Source organism: Babylonia areolata, chromosome 1 (genome assembly GCF_041734735.1).
Source record: "Babylonia areolata isolate BAREFJ2019XMU chromosome 1, ASM4173473v1, whole genome shotgun sequence".
Taxonomy (NCBI): domain Eukaryota; kingdom Metazoa; phylum Mollusca; class Gastropoda; order Neogastropoda; family Buccinidae; genus Babylonia; species Babylonia areolata.
The window spans coordinates 98,186,668-98,201,869 of NC_134876.1; the positions used below are offsets into that span (position 1 = coordinate 98,186,668).

At 44.3% G+C, this 15,202-nt stretch overlaps 1 protein-coding gene across 2 annotated transcripts in view; it reads right to left on the bottom strand.

Moving 5' to 3' along the window:
- The window catches only part of LOC143290014 (SEC14-like protein 1), a 34,023-nt gene that overhangs the window by 13,265 nt on the left and 5,556 nt on the right, over positions 1-15,202 (bottom strand). For both annotated transcript variants that reach the window (XM_076599345.1, XM_076599335.1), the window contains exons 3-12: positions 14,351-14,482; positions 12,859-12,987; positions 11,962-12,205; positions 10,755-10,894; positions 8,575-8,764; positions 6,187-6,275; positions 5,692-5,762; positions 4,974-5,280; positions 2,561-2,698; positions 337-585 (exon numbers count right to left, since the gene is read on the bottom strand). In XM_076599345.1, coding sequence (XP_076455460.1) covers positions 337-585; positions 2,561-2,698; positions 4,974-5,280; positions 5,692-5,762; positions 6,187-6,275; positions 8,575-8,764; positions 10,755-10,894; positions 11,962-12,205; positions 12,859-12,987; positions 14,351-14,482 — 1,689 coding nt within the window. The remainder of the gene's footprint in view (positions 1-336; positions 586-2,560; positions 2,699-4,973; positions 5,281-5,691; positions 5,763-6,186; positions 6,276-8,574; positions 8,765-10,754; positions 10,895-11,961; positions 12,206-12,858; positions 12,988-14,350; positions 14,483-15,202) is intronic.

Here is a 15,202-nt window from a genome sequence, read left to right on the forward strand (position 1 = left end):
CACCTACCTGAACACTATCACCTACCTACCTACCTGAACACTATCATCTACCTACCTACCTGAACACTATCGCCTACCTTCCAACCTGAACACTATCACCTACCTACCTACCTGAACATGATCACCTAACTTCCTACCTGAACACTATCCCCTACCTACCTACCTGAGCACTATCGCCTACCTACCTACCTGAACACTATTGCCTACCTACCCACCTGAACATGATCACCTAACTTCCTACCTGAACACTATCACCTACCTACCTACCTGAATGTTACCCCCCTGAGCCACACACTTCAACCCAGCAGGGAAAAAGGAAAAAGACCCACACCCCACCTGCACACTGTCTCCGTCCCGACATATATGCGGGGCCTCCGCGATGCTGATGTCGACGCCCACGGCCATGTGTTTCTGGATGAACTGCACCGACCCAATGCCCCCTGCCGCACCGCTGACATGGTGCTGGTGCACCGGGTCCTGGTGCACCGGGTGCTTACAGCGCAGCACAGTGAAGGTGACATCCCCCTTCAGGATGTCAAAGTCCCACGTGATCACGCTGCCCTTCTGGGGTACCTGGATCAGGACCTGCCACACACACACACACTTTGGTTCAACAGAACAGAAAAGAACAAAACAGAATAGAATACAATAGCACAGAATAGAACAGAATAAAATAGGACAAACAGAACATACTAAACGGAATAGATCAGAACAGTACAGAACAGAACAGTACACCATGGGACAGTACAGAATAGAACAGAATACAAAAGGACAGAGTAGAACAGGGCAGTACAGAATAGGACAGAACATAATAGTACAAACCAGAACAGTACAGAATATCACAGAAGAGAACAGTGCAGACTAGTACAGGACAGGACAGGGCAGTACAGAATAGGACAGAACATAATAGTACAAACCAGAACAGCACAGAACAGTGCAGAATAGGACAGAAGAGAACAGTGCAGACGAGTACAGAATAGGACAGCACAGTACAGAATAGGACAGAACATAATAGTACAAACCAGAACAGCACAGAACAGTGCAGAATAGGACAGAAGAGAACAGTAGACTAGTACAGAACAGGACAGGGCAGTACAGAATAGAACAGAATACAAAAGGACAGAGTAGAACAGAGCAGTACAGAATAGGACAGAACATAAATAGTACAAAACAGAACAGCACAGAACAGTACAGAATAGGACAGAAGAGAACAGTGCAGACTAGTACAGAATAGGACAGGGCAGTACAGAATAGGACAGAACATAAATAGTACAAAATAGAACAGCACAGAATATCACAGAAGAGAACAGTGCAGACTAGTACAGAACAGGACAGGGCAGTACAGAATAGGACAGAACATAATAGTACAAAATAGAACAGCACAGAACAGTACAGAACAGGACAGAAGAGAACAGTGCAGACTAGTACAGAATAGGACAGGGCAGTACAGAATAGGACAGAACATAATAGTACAAACCAGAACAGTGCAGAATAGTACAGAATAGGACAGAAGAGAACAGTGCAGAATAGTACAGAATAGGAGACAGCAGTACAGAATAGGACAGAGCAATACAAAGCAGTACAGAATAGGACAGAGCATGCAGTACAGAATGGAGCAGGACAAACAGACCAGAACAGGGCAGAGCAGAACACAAAAGGACAGAATAGAATAGAGTAGAACAGAACAGAGTAGGAAAAGCACAACAGAACGGGACACAATGGAACAGAACAGAATAAAACAGAACAGAACAGAACAAATATTAATTATAATGAAACCTAAAGGTTTATAAGCCACAAGGCACACACACTCACAAATACATAATATGTTGGTACAGCATTCAAAAACAAATTTTCCCAATCCTGGTTTTACATCACAGGGTATATTTTAACTGGCCTGGTTTCTGCTTGGCACACAGAGATAGTGCTTTATTAGCTAATGACCATGTTGTCTAATTTGTGGCTATGTTCAGTGTTCACAATGTTTCTGTCGCTGACAATGAACATCCAAGAGACAAATGCTGCAGTGCATGAAGGCATATCTATGTGCATGTGTGTGCCTGTATGTAAAATATTTTTGCATTGTACAGCACAACCAAGCATGTTTTTGCATGGAAAGATGCAGTATAAAATGGATTATTATTATTGTTTTTATTATCATTATTATTGAAATAACCAGTGTGTGTGTCTGAAATAGCGCCTGTGTGTGTGTGTGTGTGTGTGTGTGTGTGTGTGTGTGTGTGCATGTGCATGCACATGTGGTATATGTGTGGACATGTTTGTCCATATGTGAAACTACCAATAAAATGCAACTTGTATGTCTGTGAATGAGAGAGATTGAGAGAGACAGAGTGTGTGTGTGTGTGTGTGTGTATGTACACGATGTTGCATGCATGCGCATATGTCTCTGCGTGTGTGTGTGTGTCCATGTGCGCGAGTGTGTGTGTATGTGTGTGTGTGCATGAGCGTGTGCATGTGAACATGTGCGCGTGCATGCATGCGTGTGTGCACATCTGAACTCAACGTCCAGACAAAAAACTCCCCCTTCCCAGCGCCCCCTGACCTCGTGGGGGAAGTCCCTGACGACGTGTGCAGTGTGGTACAGGGTGCTGGTGCTCAGCAGGGGGCCATCCGGGGAACAGTCCTCCAGGTCCTCCTGGTACAGGGCCTTGGGAACCAGGCCACCCTCCGCCACGCCACACTGAAACACGCACACACCACACTTCACTGTCTTTTCATCACACTGAAACACACACACACCACACTTCACTGTCTTTTCATCACACTGAAACACACACACACCACACTACACTGTCTTTTCATCACACTGAAACACACACACACCACACTTCACTGTCTTTTCATCACACTGAAACACACACACACCACACTTCACTGTCTTTTCATCACACTGAAACACACACACACACCACACTTCACTGTCTTTTCATCACACTGAAACACACACACACCACACTTCACTGTCTTTTCATCACACTGAAACACACACACACCACACTTCACTGTCTTTTCATCACACTGAAACACACACACATACCACACTTCACTGTCTTTTCATCACACTGAAACACACACACACCACACTTCACTGTCTTTTCATCACACTGAAACACGCACACACCACACTTCACTGTCATTTCATCACACTGAAACACACACACACACCACACTTCACTGTCTTTTCATCACACTGAAACACGCACACACCACACTTCAATGTCTTTTCATCACACTGAAACATGCACACACCACACTTCACTGTCTTTTCATCACACTGAAACACACACACACCACACTTCACTGTCTTTTCATCACACTGAAACACACACACACACCACACTTCACTGTCTTTTCATCACACTGAAACACACACACACCACACTTCACTGTCTTTTCATCACACTGAAACACACACACCACACTTCACGGTCTTTTCATCACACTGAAACACGCACACACCACACTTCACTGTCATTTCATCACACTGAAACACACACACACACCACACTTCACTGTCTTTTCATCACACTGAAACACACACACACCGCCCCTCAATGTCTTTTCATCACACTGAAACATGCACACACCACACTTCACTGTCATTTCATCACACTGAAACACACACACACACCACACTTCACTGTCTTTTCATCACACTGAAACACACACACACCGCCCCTCAATGTCTTTTCATCACACTGAAACATGCACACACCACACTTCACTGTCTTTTCATCACACTGAAACACGCACACACACCACCCTTCACTGTCTTTTCATCACACTGAAACACACACACACACCACACTTCACTGTCTTTTCATGACACTGAAACACACACACACCGCCCCTCAATGTCTTTTCATCACACTGAAACACACACACACCACACTTCACTGTCTTTTCATCACACTGAAACACACACACACCACACTTCACTGTCTTTTCATCACATGTACTGTACTACTCTTTTTGTTACAACAGCACTGGTCACATTTTGCCTTCATCATTGTATTGCGTTGTATCATTCTTTTGTCACAACAGCTTTCTCAGGGTGAAATTCAGGCTGCTCTCCACAAGGAGCATGTGTCAGTACCATGACAGCACCAACCTTTTTCTTATCTTTTTCTGCCTGCATGTGTATTTGTTTTTCAATCAAAGTGGACTTTTCTACAGAATTTTGTCAGGGACAACCCTTTCATTGCCATGGGTTCTTTTACATGCACCAAGTGGATGTTGTAAATGAGATCTCAGATAATCGTCTCATCTGAATGACATATACAGGGTTCACAAAAAGTGAAGGACCACTTGGGAACTCCAGTTTTTTTTTGGGGGGCATGGTGAACTGATGCTGATGGTGGAATATGCAGCCAATGTAATGAGCACTATGAGGCACTTTCTTGCATGACTACTTCTGTTTTTCACAATGAAAAATCAGAGTGATTAGAGTTTTTTGTTTGCTTTGGGTTTTTTTTGGATTTTTGCTGCCCAATCATCTGCACGGTTTCAGTGGCATTACTCTCCCATGCCACTCATTGCAAGTCCCTCGTACACAGCCACACCCGGGTTTGTCTCTCACAGTCTCAGTGCAGGCAGTCCACACGGAACCATCGATGTCAAAAACACAGTGATTGTTTATAAACCACTGAATAACGGACTACAAAGAATATTGGATGATTCTGACTGTATTCATAACAACTACTATTCATTCAGGAACTATGTTAACAAATCATTTGCACACTGTTTTTGTGTGTGCTTTTTTCACAAACAAGTGAATTTAGACAAACTGGAATTTGCATTTCATCCGTAAAACAAATTTCCGGTTTTGATGAATATACCAATATTCCACCTGAAAGACTGAAGAATAAAATTGATTAGAACGATAAGACAAGAAAAGAAAAGAAAAACTTCACTATCTCGAACTAGAAAAATCTGGCTCTGGATTCAGTACTCACATAGCAGTCCCCTCCCAGGAAGTCTGGTATATACTGCTTCTCCACAAACTCCACCAGCCCACCAGACCCCAGGTAGTCCTTGCCGCCATAGATCATGAACTTGCGTCGGGTGTTTTCATCGATGAACGGCGACACCAGAGTCCACAGAACCGGGAAGACACGGGGGGCCCGCACAATCAGCAGTCGTCCCATCGTCTCCGGGTAGTTGGCCTCCACCGTTTCAATGATGCGCAAAAGGGCACGTACACCTGGCCGCCACAGGTGTCGCATGCTGAGTCCCTCCAGGTCCACAATGCAGGTGCAGGCACTGCAACGGTTTACAATTCACGCCTAGTGCATTTACATTTATCTGAACCATCATCAGCCAAACCTGTTGATGTGTGTGTGTGTGTGTGTGTGTGTGTGTGTGTGTGTGTGTGTGTGTGTTTGTGTGTATGTGTGTGTGTTTGTGTGTGTGTGCATGTATGTGTGTGTGTGTACGTGTCTGTGTGTGTGTGTACGTGTCTGTACGCGCGCGCGTGCGTGCGTGCGTGCGTGTGTGTGTGTGTGTGTGCGTGTGTGAGAGGGTGTGTGTGTGTGAGGGTGTGCGTGTGTGTCTATGTGTGAGTGAGTGTGTCAGTCCATGTGTGTGTGTATGTGTGTGCAAGCGCTAATGCACTGTGATTTGTTGTTGTTTTTTACCAAGTGAAACCAAAGAAACCACCAAGCTCCAACAGACCTGACAGGGTATCCTCTCTTTCTTGTTGCTTCTGCTGCCAGTTTTATTCCTTCCTCGTTCTTGGCCAGAACCTGTTAAAAACAATACGTATGTTTAAGTATGCTTCTCTCTCTCTCTCTCTCTCTCTCTCTCTCTCTCTCTCTCTCTCTCTCATGCACACTCTGTTAATATCCAAGCACGTTTACACTGTCAGAAAAGCATCAAAACGAAAATAATGACTTATCTATCTGAGTGTGTGTGGTTGTCTTCCCTTTGTTTTGTTTGTTTAAAAACAAAACAAAAACCAATATACGTACTATTCAAACTTTAATATTTGTAATAATGATGTGATCTTCATTATATGAGCTTCTTCTCCTTTTTTTTTTTTTTTTTACACTCGTTACACATGTTGTACTGTATGCCAAAAAAGGAATTAAATAAAACACAAATAACTCATCTACACACAAACATTTTTTTCTGGTCCCCAAAAGAGAAAGAAGAAGTTGCTGCACTGACATGTTTGAGAATGGCCTCTTCTCCCACTGATCTCATCAGGCCCTTCACGTCCATCTGACCCAGTCGCAGTATGTACAGTGGTCGGCCCTCTGCACACACATCAATCTTTGTGACATCATCATCCATACACACCACTCTTTGTGACATCATCATCAACACACACACACACACACCACTATTTGTGACATCATCATCCATACACACCACTCTTTGTGACATCATCATCCACACACACCAATCTTTGTGACATCATCATCAACACACACACACACCACTCTTTGTGACACACACACACCACTCTTTGTGACATCATCATCCACACACACACACACAACCACCACTCCTTGTGACATCATCATCCACACACACACACCACTCTGTGACATCATCATCCATATACACACACACACCACTCTTTGTGACATCATCATCCACACACATACACACACCATTCTTTGTGACATCATCATCCATATACACACACACACCACTCTTTGTGACATCATCATCCATATACACACACACACCACTCTTTGTGACATCATCATCCACACACACACACCACTCTTTGTGACATCATCATCCACACACACACACCACTCTCTGTGACATCATCATCCATATACACACACACACACCACTCTTTGTGACATCATCATCCACACACACACCACTCTTTGTGACATCATCATCCACACACACACCACTCTTTGTGACATCATCATCCACACACACACCACTCTTTGTGACATCATCATCCACACACACCACTCTTTGTGACATCATCATCCACACACACACACCACTCTTTGTGACATCATCATCCACACACACACACCACTCTTTGTGACATCATCATCCACACACACACACCACTCTCTGTGACATCATCATCCACACACACACACACACACACACCACTCTTTGTGACATAATCATCCACACACACACACACCACTCTTTGTGACATAATCATCCACACACACACACACCACTCTTTGTGACACCATCATCCATACACACACACACCACTCTTTGTGACATCATCATCCAAACACTCTCGCTCTCTTTATCGCTCACTTTCACACACACACACACACACATGCAGGTCTGGGGTTGTAATCTGTTGGCATTTTAAGAAAAACTGCACACACAAACACACACATATTCTCACTCTCTCTCACTTTCACACATAGGTGTGGAGTTGTATTTTGCTGGCAGTTTTAAGTACAGACATCCCCCGCCCCAACCCCCCCCCCCCCCCTCCCGTCCACACACACACACACACACACACACACGCACATACACACACACACATACACACACACACACACACACACAAATTCGTCTAATATCAATAATGGTGAAAAGACCCTAACTAAAGAACAAACGCACACAAAAACACATGCACTCGTTCGCTCTCTCTCTCTCTCTCACATATACAGGTCTGAGGTTGTATTTTGTTAGCAGTTTTAAGTACAGATGCACTCACAGACTCATAAACACACTATATAATATTACCACTGTAATGAATTGAAATTTCTTTTTTTCAGCAACTTATCTATGAAGCTAAGCAATGGTAAAAGCGTAAACGTATACACAGGTATATCAGGCTTAAATGCTTTCCATTCCAACTCTCTGGCAAATGGGATCTGCATTCCATATTTTCTTTTTTCTTGTAAATGTGACTTGCATTCCATCTTTTTTTTTAATTCATGTAAATGTGACATGATATTCCATCTCCTTTTTATAATATTCATGTAAATATGACTTGCATACCATCTTTATATTTTTTATTCATGTAACACATACAAAAGCAAGCTTTGTGTCTGTGTGTGTGTGTGTGTGTGTGAGAGAGAGAGAGAGAGAGAGAGAGAGAGAGAGAGCATACATAAGTCATGAAGACTGGGATAATGTGAGCTGCGCATTTTGACCTTTCGAGATGAGTGTGTACATGTCTGCGCATGTACAAAGTTCCCACATGCGTGATCAAACAATACTCCTTACTTTTTCCAGACCAGACTGAACATTTCCCATACCAAACCAAAAGCTGCTGAATCAATATTTTGTTGTTGACAGAAGAGATCAGCAAATATCATGGTATTCATGTCAAATTTTTTCCTCTTTTTGTTTGTTTTGTTTTGTTTTTGTTAACGCATGAAGGTCTTTGTTACATGATACTATGCTAAAGATCAAGGGTTTCATTAGAATTCCAAGATTTTTCAAGAACCTGAAGTGCAAAACATACTTGTTCAAAGAATTTTCCAGAACTGGAAAAGGCTCTCTCATTTTTTCAAAGACTCTCCCAGATTTCCATGGCTATGATCCTGAACCTTACAAATACTAGTCCCAGCACACACATGGCAACACGCTGCAGACAGGACTGACCTCTGTCATGGTGGTGCCAGCCTCCAGGGTAGTAGGTCTCCATGACGTCTGGCGTGGTGTACACGTCCAGCAGTCGGTCAATGTCGTGCAGCTTGCGCCACGCAAGGGAGTGAACCAACATCTCTCGCGCCTTCTCTATGTTGAAGTCCCTGGCCTGCAGGAACCGCAGCAGGTGAGGAATCTTGGGGATCTGGTTGAAACAAGGCAATATATTATCAATAATAATACAAATATGGATATCACATAATAATAGTACATTTATGTAGCACTTTCAAAACTCTCACGGCGCTTTACAATAATGCATTAGTCAGATACAAATCACACACACACACACACACACACACACACACACACACACACACACATGGAAGAAACAGATGTGGATCCATACAAAACATATGGAATGGAGTGCCCCAATCATGCAGAGACGCACCACACACAGAGAGAGAGAGAGAGAGAGAGAGACAGAGAGAGAGAGAGATTTATATATTTATATATATATATATATATCAATGTAAAGCAACAGAATTCACACAGATGTGAGGATAAATCCATCATGCAAGTGTCCATGCTGCATTTGTATCACAGTTTTCAGATTTCCAGTTCTTCTCCATGAATTTGCACCACAATGAACAAACAGAAAACTGAAACCAGCTTCTGCACCCCCCATTCCTGTCAGAGAAGAATCCAGAGCACACTTTATGCACCTGTTCCCTCCCTCAGACCTCCCTGAGCACAGTGCATGACTCACTGTTCCCTCCCTCAGACCTCCCTGAGCACAGTTCATGACTCACTGTTCCCTCCCTCAGTCCTCCCTGAGCACAGTGCATGACTCACTGTTCCCTCCCTCAGACCTCCTTCAGCACAGTGCATGACTCACTGTTCCCTCCCTCAGACCTCCCTGAGCACAGTGCATGACTCACTGTTCCCTCCCTCAGTCCTCCCTGAGCACAGTGCATGACTCACTGTTCCCTCCCTCAGACCTCCCTGAGCACAGTGCATGACTCACTGTTCCCCTCAGACCTCCCTGAGCACAGTGCATGACTCACTGTTCCCTCCCTCAGACCTCCTTCAGCACAGTGCATGACCACTGTTCCCTCCCTCAGTCCTCCCTGAGCACAGTGCATGACTCACTGTTCCCTCCCTCAGTCCTCCCTGAGCACAGTGCATGACTCACTGTTCCCTCCCTCAGACCTCCCTGAACACAGTGCATGACTCACTGTTCCCTCCCTCAGACCTCCTTCAGCACAGTGCATGACTCACTGTTCCCTCCCTCAGTCCTCCCTGAGCACAGTGCATGACTCACTGTTCCCTCCCTCAGACCTCCCTGAGCACAGTGCATGACTCACTGTTCCCTCCCTCAGACCTCCTTCAGCACAGTGCATGACTCACTGTTCCCTCCCTCAGACCTCCCTGAGCACAGTGCATGACTCACTGTTCCCTCCCTCAGACCTCCATGAGCACAGTGCATGACTCACTGTTCCCTCCCTCAGTCCTCCCTGAGCACAGTGCATGACTCACTGTTCCCTCCCTCAGACCTCCCTGAGCACAGTGCATGACTCACTGTTCCCTCCCTCAGACCTCCATGAGCACAGTGCATGACTCACTGTTCCCTCCCTCAGTCCTCCCTGAGCACAGTGCATGACTTACTGTTCCCTCCCTCAGACCTCCCTGAGCACAGTGCATGACTCACTGTTCCCTCCCTCAGACCTCCCTGAGCACAGTGCATGACTCACAGTGCATGACTCACTGTTCCCTCCCTCAGTCCTCCCTGAGCACAGTGCATGACTTACTGTTCCCTCCCTCAGACCTCCCTGAGCACAGTGCATGACTCACTGTTCCCTCCCTCAGACCTCCCTGAGCACAGTGCATGACTCACTGTTCCCTCCCTCAGACCTCCCTGAGCACAGTGCATGACTCACTGTTCCCTCCCTCAGTCCTCCTTCAGCACAGTGCATGACTCACTGTTCCCTCCCTCAGTCCTCCTTCAGCACAGTGCATGACTCACTGTTCCCTCCCTCAGTCCTCCTTCAGCACAGTGCATGACTCACTGTTCCCTCCCTCAGTCCTCCTTCAGCACAGTGCATGACTCACTGTTCCCTCCCTCAGTCCTCCTTCAGCACAGTGCATGACTCACTGTTCTCTCCCTCAGTCCTCCCTGAGCACAGTGCATGACCCACCTTGCCCTTGTGTGTCTGCGACAGCCACTGCTGTAGCTGTACCAGTCGGCTCTCCTCCACAGGTGTCAGGTGACCCAGGAAACGAGCAATGTAGTCTTCATCCAGCTTGCTGGGGTTGTCTGGTAGTGCTGCAGCTCCCTCTGTGCAACGGTAAACGCTCCATGACAACATCAAGGCTGAGGAACTTTACACACTCCTTGACAACATCAAGGCTCAGAAACTTTCCACACTCTGTGACAAAATGAGAAACTTTACACACTCCCTGACAACATCAAAGCTCAGAAATTTTACATACTCTGTGACAAAATCAGAAACTTTACACACTCCATGACAACATCAAGGCTCAGGAACTTTACACACTCCATGACAACATCAAGGCTCAGGAACTTTACACACTCCATGACAACATCAAGGCTCAGGAACTTTACACACTCCATGACAACATCAAGGCTCAGAAACTTTACACACTCCATGATCGTTCATTTATTTATTTATAGTCTGTTCATCTAATATGATGATATTAGACTGAAACACTCCATGACAACATCAGAAACTTTACACACTCCGTGACAACATGAAGGCTCAGAAACTTTACATACTCTGTGACAATATCAAGGCTCAGAAACTTTACACACTCCATGACAACATCAAGGCTCAGAAACTTTACACACTCCATAACATGATGGCTCAGAAACTTTACACATTCCATGACAACATCAGAACCTTTACACACTCCATGACAACATCAAGGCTCAGAAATTAATAATTGCTAATTCAATTCTTCAGCAGGTAAAGGAGGAAGGTGGCAAAATTGGTTAAGACACTCATCTGCCAACACAGAGCCCGTGAGGGTCTGGGTTCGAATCCTGCTCTTGCCCTTCCTCCCAAGTATCATTGGAAAATCAAACTGAGCGTCTAGTCAATCGGACGAGACAATAAACCAAGGCGCACTTGGCGCACTGAAAAAGAACCCATGGCAACAACAATGTTGTCCTCTGGCACATGATACAGAAGAAATCCGCTTGTGTAGATACGCAAATACATATGCATGCACTCAAGGTCTGACTAAGCGCACTGGGTGATGCTGCTGGTCAGGCATCAGCCTACAGGATGTGGTGCAGCATATATAAATTTGACAGAATGCAGTGATGGCTCCTTGAGAAACTGAAACTGAAGGTGAAGCAGGTAAAAGGAGTGTGTGTCTGACCTGGTTCCTGGCCATGCATGGAGGCAGCAGAGGCTCCCAGCACCAGACTGCTCTGACTGTTGACACTGGCCACACTGCTGGAGCGACTGCGAAGTCCGGAGTCCTGGGACCGTGTGTCTGTGTCCGGGTCCTCCTGGGTCGGCTGGCACAGGGCCGCTGTGGCCTTGGGTTCTGTCCACGGGGGGATGTGGGTCACACCATCGCTGATCAGTTCACTGATGTAGTGTTCTATCACTTCTTTGCCCTGTCAGGAGGGACACAAACATGTGAAAGGTTACCCGCATACAGGAGAGGAGACCGCAGAAAGAAAAGTAGGAGATAAACTATTATTATCATTTTTATCATCATAATCATAATTATTATCCTCATTATTATCATTGTTATTGTTACTTATATAGCGCCTATCTTCAGTAAGAGACCAAGCTGTTAAGCACTTTACAAACACAGAGTCACTTGCACATCAGGCTGCCTACCTGGGCAGAGACAGACATCTGACAGCTGTCTTTTGGCACTCAATATTTGTTTGATCTGTCATTCAGTCAGGCATTAATCATGCCAATGCACATACATGTGTATCATAAACAAAACCAAATGAGAGATTTAGGTTTCATCCCTACTATCTCAAGTTGTTTTCACATTTCTATGGACTCAAACAGAGGATGCATGTCAAATGTATGAAGACAGAGAGAGATTTGAATGAGTTATTCATATTGACCATTGCCTCTCATGAATGAATGCAGCATATAACATTAACAAACATATATAAAGAAAAGGTGAAACAGATTCAGCAAAGGAATTATGACATCACTGGTCACAGCTTGAATGCTTCATGTCACATTACCACATGAACAGGAAAGCAAACATACAGACTGAAGAACTGAGATCCTGCATGCTGACCTTCTGAATGTTGTGCGAGTACTGTTTCATGGCGATTTTCTCCACTGTGCTCTCAAAGCCAAAGAAATGCTTGATGTCCAGACTGGCATCCTGCTCAAAGCATGTCCAGCTGGAGTTGTCTGGGTGAACCTGCCAGGGGCGGAAAGACAAACATCACGATTAGTCATCTGTCCCAGTTTGTTTCAACTATCTTCATGCAGCAGCTATGCTCACTACACACAACCTCTCACCCCTGGTTGTTTCAACTATCTTCATACAGCAGCTATGCTCACTACACACAAGCTCTCACCCCTGCTTGTTTCAACTGTCTTCATACAGCAGCTATGCTCACTACACACAATCTCTCACCCCTGGTTGTTTCAACTGTCTTCATGCAGCAACTATGCTCACTACACACAATCTCTCACCAACTCAACTTTTGGGAAAAAATAAACAAAAGGTTTATTCATGTCTTGGTTTGTTTGATTTATCTTTATTAGTTTATACAGCAACTATGCTCAACACATTTTACAATCTCTCACCAACTTTCAGATCTTCTATAATGAAACCTATCAAGTTCTGAGTAAACTGCCTTTCCCAAGGACACAACAACATGCTGAAATGGGACCTTGAACTCTGATCCAGTGTTCACCAATGACCTGAGTCTGAGGCCCTGTTTCAGCCTGCTGCTGTGTCCTCTGATTTTCCTCACTCCACCCAGGTGTGAATAATAAAAAGAGTAATAATAATAATAATAAAATTCATAAAGTGCCTTTCCATGTAAAACCTGCACAACTGTGTTGAATAATGTAAATACAGACATTTTAAAACATGCATTTGAGCACTAAAATGAAAAACTTACATGCATAACCCTTTACAGTCAGCCAACCAAATACTCCAAAACAAATTTATCCACACACACACACACACACACACACACACACACACAAACACACACACACACACAGGTACCCAACTTAGATCAGGGATGGTTAACAAGGGGGGAGGAGAGGACTGGGCCCCACCTTCATATGCCAAGACCCTGACACAGTGAATATGAATTCACTGCCCTTATGCCTGCAAAAGGCTATGGGATCTTTGACTTTTAATGCCAATCAACAGCCACTCAGTGGAGTGATGGCCTAGAGGTAACGCGTCCGCCTTGGAAGCAAGAGAATCTGAGTGCGCTGGTTCGAATTTTCTGTAATCTGTTGATGGAGGAAGATGGTAAACCTGCGAGAGTGGAATTGCAGTAATCCAGTCTGGACAGGACAAAAGAGGAAACCAACTGAGTCATATTTTCCTCTGTTATGTAGGGTCTGACTGAGGCTAGCCTACAGAGATGAAAATTACATGAGCAGCATATACTCTAACGATGTTTAGTGCCAATAATTTCACATATGTCTGTACTTAAATGGTGTGACTATTTAGTTTAAAATGGATTTTCAATGCAAGTGAAGCACAGCAGGTGTGTAAATGAAACAAAACAGACTAAAATATCAAGATAACTCACATAGTATGTACAATTCTCAACGACAGAAACTCGTGAGGAGAAGCTTTCATTCACAGCATTGATCTTCAATGTACGGTTTCTCCGATCAAGTGCATTCGTTTGAATAAAATACACACAGTCTGCACCAACTATCTGAAACACACAAACAAAAACAAAATTACAATTGTGACACAGTTGTAACTTACAAGTTCTGTAAAGAATGCAAGACAGGTGGACAATTTTTCATTAGAATTCTCTCTCAAATTAACTGAGTGAAAACATTAATTTGTTATCAAATCTTTGATACACTTGGAACAATCTCCCTCTTTCCCTTCATCAAATCCCTCCACTTACCTATTTCATGTTTTGCCTTGAAACCTACCTCTTCCTAAAACAGCTCCTTTATACCCTCCCTTCTCTATCTATAGTTTCTCTCGCCTTCTATCTACATCACGTACATATATAATACTTGTCTTTCATCCCTTTATTTCAGAATTACAATGCAGAGTTATGCATGCATGTGAAAGCTGGTTGTGAAAGCACACTGATTTGTTTGTGCACATCATATCTATTCAACTGACTCTGTCTCTGCCTGTGGTTCTTCACTAAAAACTCATCTCTTCAGAACTTATCTGTAAGCGCTCTTTCCTACATCTCCAACATCGCCCCATGCCTGTCAACTCACTTTCCGTGTTTTAGGAATGAGAAAGGATGAGGAGAGGGGAAGCAGAGTGGGCGTGAGAGAGAGAGAGAGAGGGGGGGGGGTGTGGAGGTGGGGGGGTTATGAGTAGTTCATGTAATTTTCAACTTTTTCTTTCATGTAATGCACCCTGAGTTCAAAGAGAAAAACGATACAATATAAATGCACATTAC